Source organism: Corvus cornix, chromosome 15 (genome assembly GCF_000738735.6).
Source record: "Corvus cornix cornix isolate S_Up_H32 chromosome 15, ASM73873v5, whole genome shotgun sequence".
Classification (NCBI taxonomy): Eukaryota; Metazoa; Chordata; class Aves; order Passeriformes; family Corvidae; genus Corvus; species Corvus cornix.
The window spans coordinates 4,189,695-4,203,077 of NC_046345.1; the positions used below are offsets into that span (position 1 = coordinate 4,189,695).

At 50.0% G+C, this 13,383-nt stretch overlaps 1 protein-coding gene across 3 annotated transcripts in view; it reads right to left on the reverse strand.

Moving 5' to 3' along the window:
* The window catches only part of CORO1C (coronin 1C), a 50,082-nt gene that overhangs the window by 13,503 nt on the left and 23,196 nt on the right, over nt 1-13,383 (reverse strand). For all 3 annotated transcript variants that reach the window (XM_010398295.4, XM_039561063.1, XM_039561064.1), the window contains exons 2-3: nt 10,182-10,381; nt 676-798 (exon numbers count right to left, since the gene is read on the reverse strand). In XM_010398295.4, coding sequence (XP_010396597.4) covers nt 676-798; nt 10,182-10,376 — 318 coding nt within the window. In that variant the 5' untranslated portion in view covers nt 10,377-10,381. The remainder of the gene's footprint in view (nt 1-675; nt 799-10,181; nt 10,382-13,383) is intronic.

The following is a 13,383-nucleotide window of genomic DNA, read 5'->3' on the forward strand; positions in this document are numbered from 1 at the left end:
CGGAGCGAGCCCGGCTGTTGTTCCATGGGCTCTCACTGAGATAAAACAGGTCTTAATCCAAGGTTGGCAGGTGCAGAATTTGGGATTAATTGTATTTATTTATTAAAAAAAGGCCTTTTGACACCTGCGCAAAACTTGGAGATACAGGGAAAATTTTGAGTGACTCCGTTAAATCAAGGGTTGAAGGAATCCTGGAACCTGCTGGGTTCATTCCCTTCCAATCCCTCTCTCTTCCCAGCACATTGGGATATCTGAGGTAAGGAACCACCTGTCTTCTCAAAGCTCTACAAATCAGAACATGTCACCACAGACTGGCATTCTCATTCCTCTTCCCAAACATCAGAAAAATGCCAAGGGGAAGGAAAAATAGAAAAAAGTTCTTCCCTGTGAGGGTTATGAGGCCCTGGCACAGGTTGCCCCATCCCTGGAAGTGTCCAAGGCCAGCTTGGACAGGGCTTGGAGCAACCTAGGATAGTGGAAGGTGTCCCTGCCCATGGCAGGGGGTGGGATGGGATAAGCTTTAAGTCCCTTCCAATCCAACCCCTTCCACAATGACCAAATCTTCCACGACTTCCTCACCTCGGAACAGGAGGTGTCTTCAGGAATACCAGTGTCCTTTGGAGCAGCAGTTCCAGCAGGGAGCAAAGCCCACCCCACCCCACAAGGAACACTCACCATGACAGTGCAGTCCTCGGAGCCGCTGGCGATGACCTGGTCATTGTGGGGACACCAATCGATGTCCAGCACCGGCCCCGTGTGGCCACACACTGTGGGGTAGGACTTGTCAATCCTGCCTGTCTGGAGGGAAGAACGAGAAAGAGAGCTGTGATATCCCGCAGGAAGCTGCTTCCCAACCCTCCGTTTGCTCTTTCATATCTGCAATTCCATGAGATCTGAACTCATGGATCAGCAGGGGAAACAAACCAGCAGCTCTTCTCCAGCATCAACGAGCTGGAAATTCCCTAGGGAGCAAGGAAAGGGTTCAGAGATCCAGCACAGGAGGGCTGTGACCCCACACCTCAGCACCTGCTGCAACACCATCCCTTTGTCCATCCCAACTTTTTGAGAAGAGCAAAGCTCTGGTTTCATCTGCGCTTCCCAACAGCAACAGCTGAAGACAACCAAGGTAAAAGTGTCATTGGAGGGCGTTGCTGGTCACTGGATTTACCAGGTCTCCCTGGTTTCTTAACACAGAAGGATTTTGCTTGGATGGGAAGATGTTAGGATGCAGTTGTGCAGAGGAAAATATTGTTTGGAGGAATAAATGTTGCCAACATGGACTGTGTCAGCCACACCTGATCCACACCTGCCTCTCCATGGCCAGAGGACCGAGGCCACCAATGCCAGGCTCCCTACAGGGATAACATTTCCAAAAACAATGAGCTAACGAGCCACTTAAACCCGAACTGGGACAAATCCAGTGATTCCAACCCAGCTGATGCTGACACACCAACTTTGCCCCTGGATCTGTGTTTTGCTGAGGAGCCCCTGAAGATCCTGAAGCACCTGATCCCCCCCAACAGCTGATTCCACAAACAAGGAAGAAGGGAAAGGAAAATCACTCTCATCATCCTTCTCTCTCTTGGCCAAGCCTTGCACACAAGGGAAGCAATATCTACAATACTGAGGATGCACAGCAGCAGGGGAAGGAGGAAACTCCTCCACTTCCACAGCCACGTCCCTGGTCCTGCTCCATGGGGTTTTGTTTCCAGGGAATGACCTTTTCATGATGAGTGATGGGAGAAGAGAGACAGCAGGCAGAGGTCTGGGATGGGGTCGTCTTCTTTTGTGTTTAAACATGCAGAAGAAATGGTTGGAATTTCCCTCCTGCCATTGGACAGTAACATTCCCCAACCTTGGAGGTGACATTCCTTAATTTATGCCTCCCACCCTGCTCCATGTGGGAGGCTGCTCCTATTCAAGGCTGATAACCAGAATAATGCTGGACATTGGCTTTTGAGGACAGCTGACCTGGAACCCTCCACTAACAGCAAAACAAGATATGGATCCCAAAAGATCCCACTATCTCCGAAATGGCCAAATTTAGGCTTCAAAAGGAAAAGAAAGTCTCAGTGATTCCACTGCTTTTGGAATTATTAAAAGGGGAAGAGTTGTGGATGAAGAGCCATAAACCTGCCATTCAAAAATTAAAGCCTGTGTAATCCCTCTTGGATGCCACAATGTGAAACAGGATTTAAAAAATTAATACACCCAACTGCCATGTAGAATTCATCCATTTTAATTTACCTAATTAGAAGGAGAATCATGCAGAGCACACAAACTGCAGAAGGCACATGACAGGCCACAGACAAATACAGGCCTGAACCAAAAAGGAAAAATAGGAATAATAATGTAAAATGTCAGGGACTGCCTGTTCTGGCTCCCTGGCAGGAATCAGTGGGATCCTCCAGGAGGAGCCTCTGGTAATTATTTCCAGACTGCACGAGCACTTATGGGTTCAGTTTTGGGGTTTTACAGTCATTTATTACTGTGGGAAGGGAAAAAAAAAAATCAATTTGAGCAAATTAAAGGCCAAATGTCACCTTTCAGTTTGGATCCCGATGAACCTGCACAGCCTGAGCAGGAGCAGCCAGGAGCCCGTGGCAGCAGTGACACACAGGAGCTGCTTCCCACCACCCACGCCAGAGCTCGGCTCTCAAACCAGGATCCTGCACTTCCCTGAAGAGCAGTGCTTTGAGGATCATGGAATGGGTTGGGTTGGAAGGACCTTAAAGATCATCCAGTGCCACCCCCTGCCATGGGCAGGGACACCTTCCACTAGCCCAGGGTGCTCCAAGCCCTGTCCAACCTGGCCTTGGGCACTTCCAGGGATCCAGGGGCAGCCACAGCTTCTCTGTGAAATCCATTCCAGGGCCTCCCCACCCTCACAGCCAGGAATTTCTTTCCAGTATCCCATCTAAATCTACCCTCTTTTATCTTAAAGCCATTGCCTCATATCCTGTCCCTCCATCCCTTGTCCCAAGTCCCTCTCCAGCTCTCCTGGAGCCCCTTTAGACCCTGGAAATGGCTCTGAGGTCTCCCTGGAGCTTTCTCTGCTCCAGGTGAACACCCCAGCTCTCCCAGCCTGACTCCAGCCCTCAGAGCATCTCCATGGCTTCCTCTGGACTCTCTCCAGCAGCTCCACATCCTCCCTGAGCTGGGATCCCAGAGCTGGAGGCAGCTCTGCAGGTGGGGTCTCACCTGAATTCCCTGTGCATCACCCACAAACACCCCTCTCTCCCTGCTTGCACCTGGAGAGTGACCCCAAACCCCGTTTCCCACAGGGAACAGACAGGCAGGATGGCGAAAGGAGATGTTATTTAGCAGCAGTGTGGGAGAGGCAGCAACTTCAAGCTTCTTTATCCACAAAGAATTCTCAAACCAAGGAAAAGAGGACAAAGCAGAGCAGGAGATGTCCCACACAGCTGCTCCCTGGGATCTGGCAGAAAAAGACAATCCCAGGGAGATGAAGAGCCCAGGGGCATATCAACATCTTCACCTGGGCATGAAAGGAGAGACCCTGCTGCTCAGCAGGCTCCAGGAATAATCCCAGACTCATTCCAGTTGGGAAAGACCTCCAAGATCATCCAACCTGTGCCCAATCCCCCCCCCTTGGCACCCAGCCCAGAGCCCTGAGTGCAAGGTCCGGTCCTTCCTCAGCCACCTCTGGGGAAGTACAAAAATGAGTATTACACATCAAAACAAGACTAAATAAGGATGTAAAGTTGCTGCTGGAGGCCCCAGTGGGGTGAGCAGGAGCGGCAGCCCTTTGAGAGAAGCTCCTGCCTTGTGGTCAGAGGCACCAAACGGTCTCTGCAGAGCAGAGGAAACCACGGTGTTTTCCTGAGCACGGCCCGAGAGCTCGGCCGCGCTTCTGAAGGTGCCACATCCGCCCCTCGTCACCAACACCTTCAGCAGGGACCCTCCCAAGGCACTGTGGGGACAGCACAGGACAGCCACCCACAGCACCATCACAGGGATGACCCCTCGGGGTGAGGAATGAGCAGCTTTGAACTCAGGTGTGGTATTTTGCCACCTCTCAGCATCACTGTTGCAAATTCCATCCGCCAGATTCCTCCTCCCGGCAGCATTCCGCTGCCTGGAGCAGGGAACCCCAATTCCTGGCATTGTACTGTGCTCAGAAGAGCTTGAAAAATCAGTATTTTAGGGGATTTGCCAAAAGGGAAAAACCAGGAAAGCTGCAGTAGGGTTATAAAAACCCACCAGGCTGCAAAATCACCAAATTCCACGGTTTTGAACGCAATTCCTCTCCAACGCCACCGGAACACCAACTTGGTTGCCAGCTGGGTGTGTTTCCATGCTACTCTAATGCTCCCAGGTTTGGGGATTTATTTATTTATTTGTAAAATGTAATCTTTTAATTAGGAGAGGATTTGAAATAAATCTCAAGTGCTGATACACAGCTTAAAATTAACTTCAAGAAATTCAATCCTTCTCAAAATCCACTGGGACTGTGGTTCGACACATCCCTGATAACTTTTGAATTTTGGAGTTGTATTTGATAAGATGTTGGTCAAAAAGGTGAATTTGAGGATTTTTAATAAAGTTGGTGTTGACTGAACACACATTCAATATTCAAGGGGTGAAGTTGCCTTATTAAGTTAATTTTAAGTGCTTTCATGTATTCCAGATCAGAAAAAAAAAAAAGTTAAATCATCAGAAATATTAAACCCAGATCAGATGAGAAGAAAAAAAAAAAAAGATTAAATCCAAAAGGGATGGATAAGCAACACAAGAAAACTGTTCCTAAAAGTGGGAGTTTTATGAATTAATTTGAGTGTCTTGTGATCGTTTCTCTGCCAGAAAAGGGCATTTGGTGGCAGGAAACAGCTCATGGATTATGGTAAAAATATCAGGGAGAACAGCTGCTTCCCCAGCCCATGGCTGTGCTCCTTGAAATCTCCATTTAAATTAGGGAAGTGGCATCGAGTTGCACAAGTCAAAGCAGCTCCCTCCTCACTCTGCACAAGTTTGAGGAAGGAAATCAGGTCACAACTGCAAAGTTTGAAACCCCAACTGAACTGCTAGAGAAAATACTCCTCTTTTCTTTAAATCATAGATTTTCATTAAAACACTCCTAAGTTTCACCCAAGGAAATTGAACTTCTGAGCACTGACCCTCCACCTCTGGCTGCAGCAGCTGGGCCTGGAGGAGGCACTAGGGAGAAAACTGGGCTGAAATGGAAGCTCCTGCCCATGCCCAACATCCATCAGTCACCCCACAGCCCAATCCAGGCATCCAGAACAAATCTGGAAGATTAGGAAGTGTTATTCCCAAAAGATACACTGGAAAAGTCAGGCAGTAAGAGACCACTGGGCTCTCCAAGAATTCCCCAGCAGTGCTCCCATTCTCCTTGTCATCTTGGCAGCTGCAGGGCTGTGACATCGGATACTGGGGGAAATTACTTCACTGGAAGGGTGGTCAAGCATGGAACAGACTCCCCAGGGAAGTGGGGGAGTCACCATCCCTGGAAGTGTTAAAACACAGGCAGTTGGGGCATTTTGTGACGTGGTTTAGTGAGAATGGGGGCACTCGGTCAAAGGTTGGACTTGATGAGCTTGGAGGTCTTTTCCAGCCTTAATGATTCCATGATTCTATGATTCCATCCCAGGCTGCCACAGAATGGACACATGCTGGCTTTAAAGAGGAAAAAAACCCAACACAAACAGTCCTCACACCCAACCCAACCTGTGAAATCCCATCACTCGGAGCTGGGAGTGCAGCACAGCTCCAGCACTTCCATGGATGTTTGTCCCAGCTTCCACAGGAAAGCTCTAAACACACTCCAGAAATAAATTTCAAAAAGAGAGACCTGTTGCCCAGAAATTCCAATTAAAAAGGGACAGAGTCACTCTTTCATTCCCTCCCTAAAATATGATTTCCAAAGCAGTTCATCCCCCTGCTCCTTCCCAGCTGCAGGAAAACCAATGGGTATCCCAGAAGTTGAGGGTTCTGGATAAAGTGGTAAAACCCCACTGCAGTTCAGAGGATGAGCATCCACCCAGAGAGAGCAGAGCTGCTGGGCAAGGAGACAGGGATCCACAGGGATCATCCCCAAGAGCTGGGAACAGATGATCCAGGGCTCCACCAAGCACGACTTCCATTTTCATTATTGGACAAGTCCTTAAAATTGCAGAGGTATTTGTACAAACCTCTGACTGTAAGACAAGGGATGGAATTTGCTGCTTTTTTCCCTGGAGGAATGAGATCCATTAGCCCCTCTGCTGCCCTCTCTTCCCTACTACATTAGAAGCTGATGATCCATTGGAATCAAGCTGACAGTGATAAATATAAACTTCTTTTTATAGAGAGAAATCCAAGGTGAAATAAAAGGACAGAATCCATCACACTCCCCCTAAAATGGCTGGAATGGCTTAATAAACCCATCATGGCAAAACCTCCTGATTTTATTTTACACACAGTTCAGAAAAGGATGATTTTCTTTCCCCCCAAATCCTTCCTGGTGGAATAGGAATGGGGAAGAGCTGCTTAACAACTCTCATATGCCATGGATGAACACCAAGGCCTGTCACTTGCAGAACGACATATTCCTTGGAGAAGATCATTCCCGAGGTGTGCACGCCCCCACCCACATGCTAATTGCCTCTCAGGGCACCATCTGATCCCAGATCCTGCAGGAATGTTGCTGGTGTGAAAGGAGTGCAGGAAAATGGAAAAATCTAATAAAAGCTATATCCAAAAGGGACTGAATAAACCTCTGGTAAAGGCCTTACGTAACACAACTCGTGGCTGAATGGATCTTTCTGCATGAACTCAAACAAAAAGGAACATTTGCAGCAGGTTTTTCTGTGCAGATAAAAACTGCAAATGGTTTTTGAGGAGGGGAAAAAAAAGAAATTTGTCTCCAGTTCTGCTGGAGCACAGACCCAGCACCAGAACCACCCCTGAATCCAGGTGTTTTTCCAAGTCATTCTGCCCAAACTATCAGGAAACCCAGAGAATTTTTATCTGGTACCTCCCCTGTGTACCCAGAGCTTTCCCTGGGATAAGCCTCAGAGAAAACCAATCCTACAACCACAGCCCAGAACAAGCAGGGAAGTTTCCAGTTCTTCCCTGGTGAGCAGAGTTAATACTGATTACCCTGGCTCTTATCACCTACACAGCCCTGATGGAGAGGAATTACAGCTTTTCCAAACTATGTGGCTCATTCCAACAGAGGCCAACCCTCCAGACCGAGCAACCTGTGGGAATTGGATTGTCTGATGCTCAGCGGCTCCTGCCGGAGCATGGGAATAGCGAGCTCCTGGCAAAGCCCCTGCACATGTGCGTGCAAGAAAACAGGAAGTTCAGACAAAGCATTTCCACAGCCAGCAAAGCCGGCTCGGCTGCACCGGCTGCGGCTGCTCCGGGAGCTGCGGGGATGGAAAGGGGATGCAGCCCCTGGGTCTCCCATGCCTCTATCTAGCGGAGGAGGGAGGGGGCCGGAGAGACCCTCAGCAGCACGTGGGGGCTTGGGGCACGGCGGGGACGTGGGTCCACAGGGGATAATTCACACACACACACACGGGTTTTCTATCCCGCACACACGGGTTAATGAATCCCGGCGCGCACGGGCCAATTCCCGCGCTCACGGGTTAATTCCCGCGCTCACGGGTTAATTCCCGCGCACTTGCCGCGCCGCGCCCCCGCCCCCGCCAATCAGCGCGGCGGCCGCGAGCGCTGCCATGACCATATAAGGTAAAAAGCCGCGGCCGCCGCAGTGCCGCTGCGGCGGGCGCGGGTGCGCGCGCGCGGAGGGGCGGGGCTTGCGGAGACAGGGGCGGGGCTTCCCGCTCCCTCCGCTGTCCGTCCCCCCCCCCCCCCCACCTCACACCGAGCACATGGGTGCGGGGTCCCGGCGGGTTCATCGCGCCCCAAAAACACCCCCAAACCTCCGACCCAGCGCCGGGAGGGAGCTGGGAGCCGCCTGCCCGGCAGGGAGAAACCCCGGCCATAACAAAACCTTGCAACGGTACCGCAAATTGGCAAGAAAAAGCGCGTTAAAACGAGTAAAATTCCCCCTTTTCTGTGCTCACCCCGCACCGAGGGTCAGCCACATCCCAAATAATTCCCAGTGAGCCGCAAAGCACTGGGTTTGAGCAGCCACGATGTCATGATGGGCTATTTTCCCTGCAGAAATGCAGCAAGTGTATTTTTATGGCCCAATTTTAAAATCAGCCCAAACCCATGGCTGAAAATTGCTTTTTTTTTTATTTATTTATTTTTTTTTTACCCCGAATATAACAACAAGGATTTTGCTGCGGGGAGCTTAATAAGTATCTGTGCTAAACAGGCTCAAAGAGAAATCCAAATGTTATTTAGGGTGTTGAAGTTCTGAAGGAACAATTTCATCAGCCCAGGCTATAAAAATAAATGTGGAACCCAGGAACTGGTTAGAGCAGAGCCAGCAAAGCACTGCATTGCAAAAGAACGTGTCAGGCTGGGGGTGAGGGACACAGCTCCTCCAGCTTCCCATGGAACCTCCTCAGATGTGGATGTTAAATGGCTGTGGAAGGCAGGAATGGAGCTGAGGGCACTAAGGCAGTGATAAATAGAGGGAGAGTGGGAGGAAGAACAGAATGGATGTGAAAATAACGCCAAAGATGGCATTTAAAAATGCAGAAGGCCAGGGCACTCAGAATTAGCAGGAATTTCTGCCAGGGACTGAGAAAACACAGAATCATGGAATCATTAACATTGGAAAAGCCCTCTGAGACCATTGAGTCCAACTGTTCCCCCAGCACTGCCAAGGCCATCATGTCCCCAGCTGCCACATCCATGAGGCTTTTAAATCCCTCTGGGGCTGGGGACTCCATCATTGCCCAGGGCAGCCTGTTCCAATGCCTGACAACCCTTTCCATGGAGAAAATTTCCACAATATCCAATCTAAACCTCCCCTTGCACAGCTTGAGGCCATTCCCTCAGGGTCTGTCCCTTGTTTCCTGGGAGCAGAGCCTGACCCCCACCTGGCTGCCCCCTCCTGTCAGGGAGTTGTGCAGAGCCAGAAGGTTCCCCCTGAGCCTCCTTTTCTCCAGGCTGAGCCCCTTTCCCAGCTCCCTCATCAGATTTGTGCTCCAAACATTGGGATGTAAGAGAGGAAAAGAAGGATGCACATCCCCTGCTGTGGGCATGTGGAATTCCTCATCCAGGGCTGTGCCACCACGCGTGGTCCAGGCAGGAGGAGGACACGTGGCCTGAGGATGAGCCCAAAGCAGGGAAGGGCTGCTCATCAGAGCACCAAACGGAGCTATTTTGGGAGGTTGGGGTTTGGCTTTGCTTAACACGATGGAGAAGTCGCTGCCCCTGCTCTGCCCTGGCCGGGTGGGAAGTTGAGCTGAGCCCTGGGCACTAATTCTGTATTCCACAGGGCAGATCTGGAAGTGGAGCTGGGAAAGCAGCTCAGGGCTGATGACAGACTGAGGACAACTTAACCACAGCTTAAGAGAGGAGCTCGAGGGTCACAGAGGAAAGAATGTTGCAAAAAAAGGCTTTTGATCACAAGAATTTGCTGGTTAAGCATCAGAAAGGGATGAGACAAATCTCCTCCAGAAGATGGATGTGACCTTTCCATGTAGGACCAGAGGCAACAGGAATGCCCTTCCTGGAACCAGCTCATTCCTTCACATCCCTCCAATGTGGGGCTGCAAGGAGCAGCTGGGCTCAGGTGCATTCCTGAACAAATTCTGCAAGGAGCAGTTGGATTCAGATGATTCCTGAATTAATTCTGCAAGGAGCAGTTGGGCTCAGGTGCATTCCTGAATGAATTCTGCAAGGAGCAGTTGGATTCAGATGATTCCTGAATTAATTCTGCAAGGAGCAGTTGGATTCAGGTGGTTCCTGAGCAAAGTGACAAAAAAATAGTTGAATCCCTGACAGTAGAAAAATCTGACTTGATCATAAAGAGGCTTCTAAAATACGATTCCATGTGGAAAGTTCTGCCAGAATTGGCTCAGATGAGTCAAGCAAACAGCTTGTTTGTTGTGTTTAATGTACAGGAAGCATCAGACTGATTACAGACATTAAACACATTCATACACGGCACCACCGAGCAGCGTTTGTCACCACAGCTGACACTTCCCAGCCTTCAGTATTCCCAGAGAAACTCCGGGATGACAGCACAGCCGAGCAGGTGACTCAAGAAATATTCCAGCAGCACTTACCTTGTGCAGAGGCAGCACCAGGAAGGCTCCCCCACCGCTGGCATCCACGATGATGGCCACGAAGCGGGGGTTGACGGCGCAGAAGGAGCTGTCCCAGGTGACGCGGGACACGCGGATGTCATCGTAGCACTGGTCGTTCTTCACCGCCTGGCCGAAGACGTGCCGGAATTTGCTCTGTCGTACGACCCGCCTCATCGTGTCTGCACAGGGATGCAAAAGGAGGGGGTCAGTTCAAGGGGAAGGATGTCCTGCTTGTCCAGAAGATTCTTGGACAAGGATCTACAACACTGGATCTTCGCATCAGCTCCATCGCCCCATTTCCAGCAACGCGGGAACACGGGTTCGCTCACTGTTGGTAGAATCGTGGAATGGCTTGGGTTGGAAGGGACAGGATCCCAGAATGGTTGGGGGTGGGAAGGGATCTCTGGAGATCAGCCAGTCCAACGCCCTGCCAAGGCTGCTCACCCAGAGCAGGTGACACAGGAATGCATCCAGGTGGGTTTGGGATGTCTCCAAAGAGGGAGACTCCACGCCCTCCCTGGGCAGTTCCAGTGCTCAGCCACTCTCCATGGAAAGAGGTGGAATTCCATGTGGTTTAGTTTATAGCCATTGCTCCTCATTCTATTGTTGGGCACTGCTGGAAAGAGTCTGGCACCATCCTCTTGGCACCAAAGACCTTAAAGCTCATCCTATTCCACCCCCAGCATGGGCAGAGATACCTCCCACTATCCCAGATTGTTCCAAGCCCCATCCAACCTGGCCTCGGACACTTCCAGGGATCCTCCACCTTAAGACCTGGCAAATTCTCAGCCAGCTTTGCCTTTTCCTTCTTTTATTAACTAAAATTTCAGGTAATTTTACATCCAACCCAACCCAACTGCATTTCCAGGGGGCTTTTACAGAATTTGCCAATTAAGCATTAATTTCCCCACTGTAAATGTGTTCCCTGACTGCAGTAAAGGAAGTTCCTAATCCCAAAAGCAGTTTTTAGACAAGTCTCCACATATTTTCAGGGATAAATCTAGTCTTGGATTGAACTTGTTTACTTTCAAGTCAGACAGGGTCCAGAAGATGTAAATAAAAATGCAAGCTCTCAAAATCCGGTGTTCCTGTGAAGTGGTTCCACATGTTCCCTAGCTTCCAGTTCTTTCTTCTAACTCCAAAATCTCCCTAAAAAAAAAATGAGTTTCCTAGGCAGAAAGGAGTAATGGAAACAAGTTAATGACTCCAATTAACTTGGTGTGTCTGTAGCATTTCTTGAGAAAAATTATTTTCAAGAATGCTGGAGTTAGAATAGAGGGAAAGGGAATTGGTGTGGAAAATTCCAGTACCTGGGAGAAGACACAGGCACAACACCAGCCTTGGACTGTGGATACAACCTACGGAGCCCTCGCATCTGGGAAGGGCTTTTCCCATCTCAGAGAAGAGGGAACAAAAGAGGAGCCTCCATACAGCATCTTGCTTTTACATATGGGAAAAAATATTTCTGTCCCAGTCTCTAGGGAAAGCAAAAAAAAAAGGGAAAAAATAAAAATAAGCAGAGTCCACCTCCTATCTCGCCTCTCAGAAGGTCCCCAAGCATATGGAGAGGCTGGGAAAAACTGCACAGCTCCTGGAGCTCCTCGCTCCAGCACGATGCTCCGGAGTGAGAGACTGGGAATGTGGCTGCATCCCGAATCCCTGCTCCCAGGCTGTCTGCTGCAAACTGTGATGAAAGCTCAGAGGGCTGTCTGTGACTGCAAAGGCTTCGCAGGGAAGCGCCGAGCGTTGATGGGTGTTTTGTAGTCTGGGAGGTTAAATAAAAAATTAACAGCGACAAAAAGCGGGATAACTGCAGGGAAGCGCTCATCAGAGCCGGGAAATGCCACGGAATGTGTTTGAAGAGGAGAAAAATGTTCCAATTAACGAAACAGACAGCTCTGCAGTGAAACTCTGGTTCTGCAGAGATAAGGGAGAAGAAGCAGAGGATTTGTTTTCCACCAGAGCCCATTTGGGAACTGGCACTGGTCACTTCCATGGTGGCTCAGCTGCTGGGACAGGGATGTACCAGTGCCACTGGAGCCACCAGTGTGCCCAGTCCACACCGATTTGGGGTCAGTTTGGTGATGGGGATGCCTGTCCCAGGTGTGGAGTGGAGGCCACCGAACACCTTCACACTGACCTGAGCTCCACACACTGGTGACACAGAGCCAAGGGCTCCACAGTCATTTCCAGCCACGGAGAGCAGGTGGGGATTCCCCACAGTACCTTTTCCATACTGATATTTTAAGGATAATTAAGAATGTTTAAGAAAAACCAGGTCTTAAAAGCAAAATTTTTGGAAGAACTGGGGTGTTTGATATATCCACGGAAAAAAAGCTATATGGAAATTGTTAATGATTTCTGTCCCGTTAAAGCCGAACTTAGGCTCCCCCCCTACTTCCATCAGTCACTGGAATTGTGTAATGCACTTTCTGCCAACTGTTTCCCTCAGAGCACAAATCAAAGGCCTGTTCCACGCTGGACACACCCCGGAACACCGGAGTGCGATGGGAAGTCGTAAACCAGAAGCTGCTCTCCAGCTCCAGCCAGCAGGTGAGAGCACTAAATAAAATCATGGAATGGTTTGGGCAGGAAGGGACCTTAAAACTCATCCAGTTCCACCCCCTGCCATGGGCAGGAACACCTTCCACTAGTCCTATCCAACCTGGCCTTGGACACTTCAGGCACGATCCCAGCCTCACCAAATCATGCCCAAAGAAAAGGTGAATTTCAACTCCAAGATGCCCAAATGACAAGAAATGCTTAAGTCTCAGGGTTCAGTTAAGACACATCAGAAAAAATGCAGTTCCACACCCAGTTACTGATTTGTGTCAACTCATTCCAAGCCCTGTCACACGCTTCCATCCCGAGGGCTCCTCCCAGAACCGTGAGGGCTTGGCTGAACCTCTGGGAGTCCATGGCCAGGGCTGGCAGTGAGACCATGCAAGAGCAGCATCACCCCCATCTTCCCTCCTTTCTGCCATTCCCCAGGCCACCCCCAGGACATTGGGAATGTTCTCCCAAGCCCAACGTGCCACGACACCACCGGAACTCGCACCCAGCTCAGCCCTCTCCCACCTTACTCATCATCCGCCCGCTCAACTCATCCAGGAGCAGGGAAAAGGCTCCTGCTTTGTGCACGGTGGATTTCCAGGAGTGTTCACCCCCTGGCAACATTCCC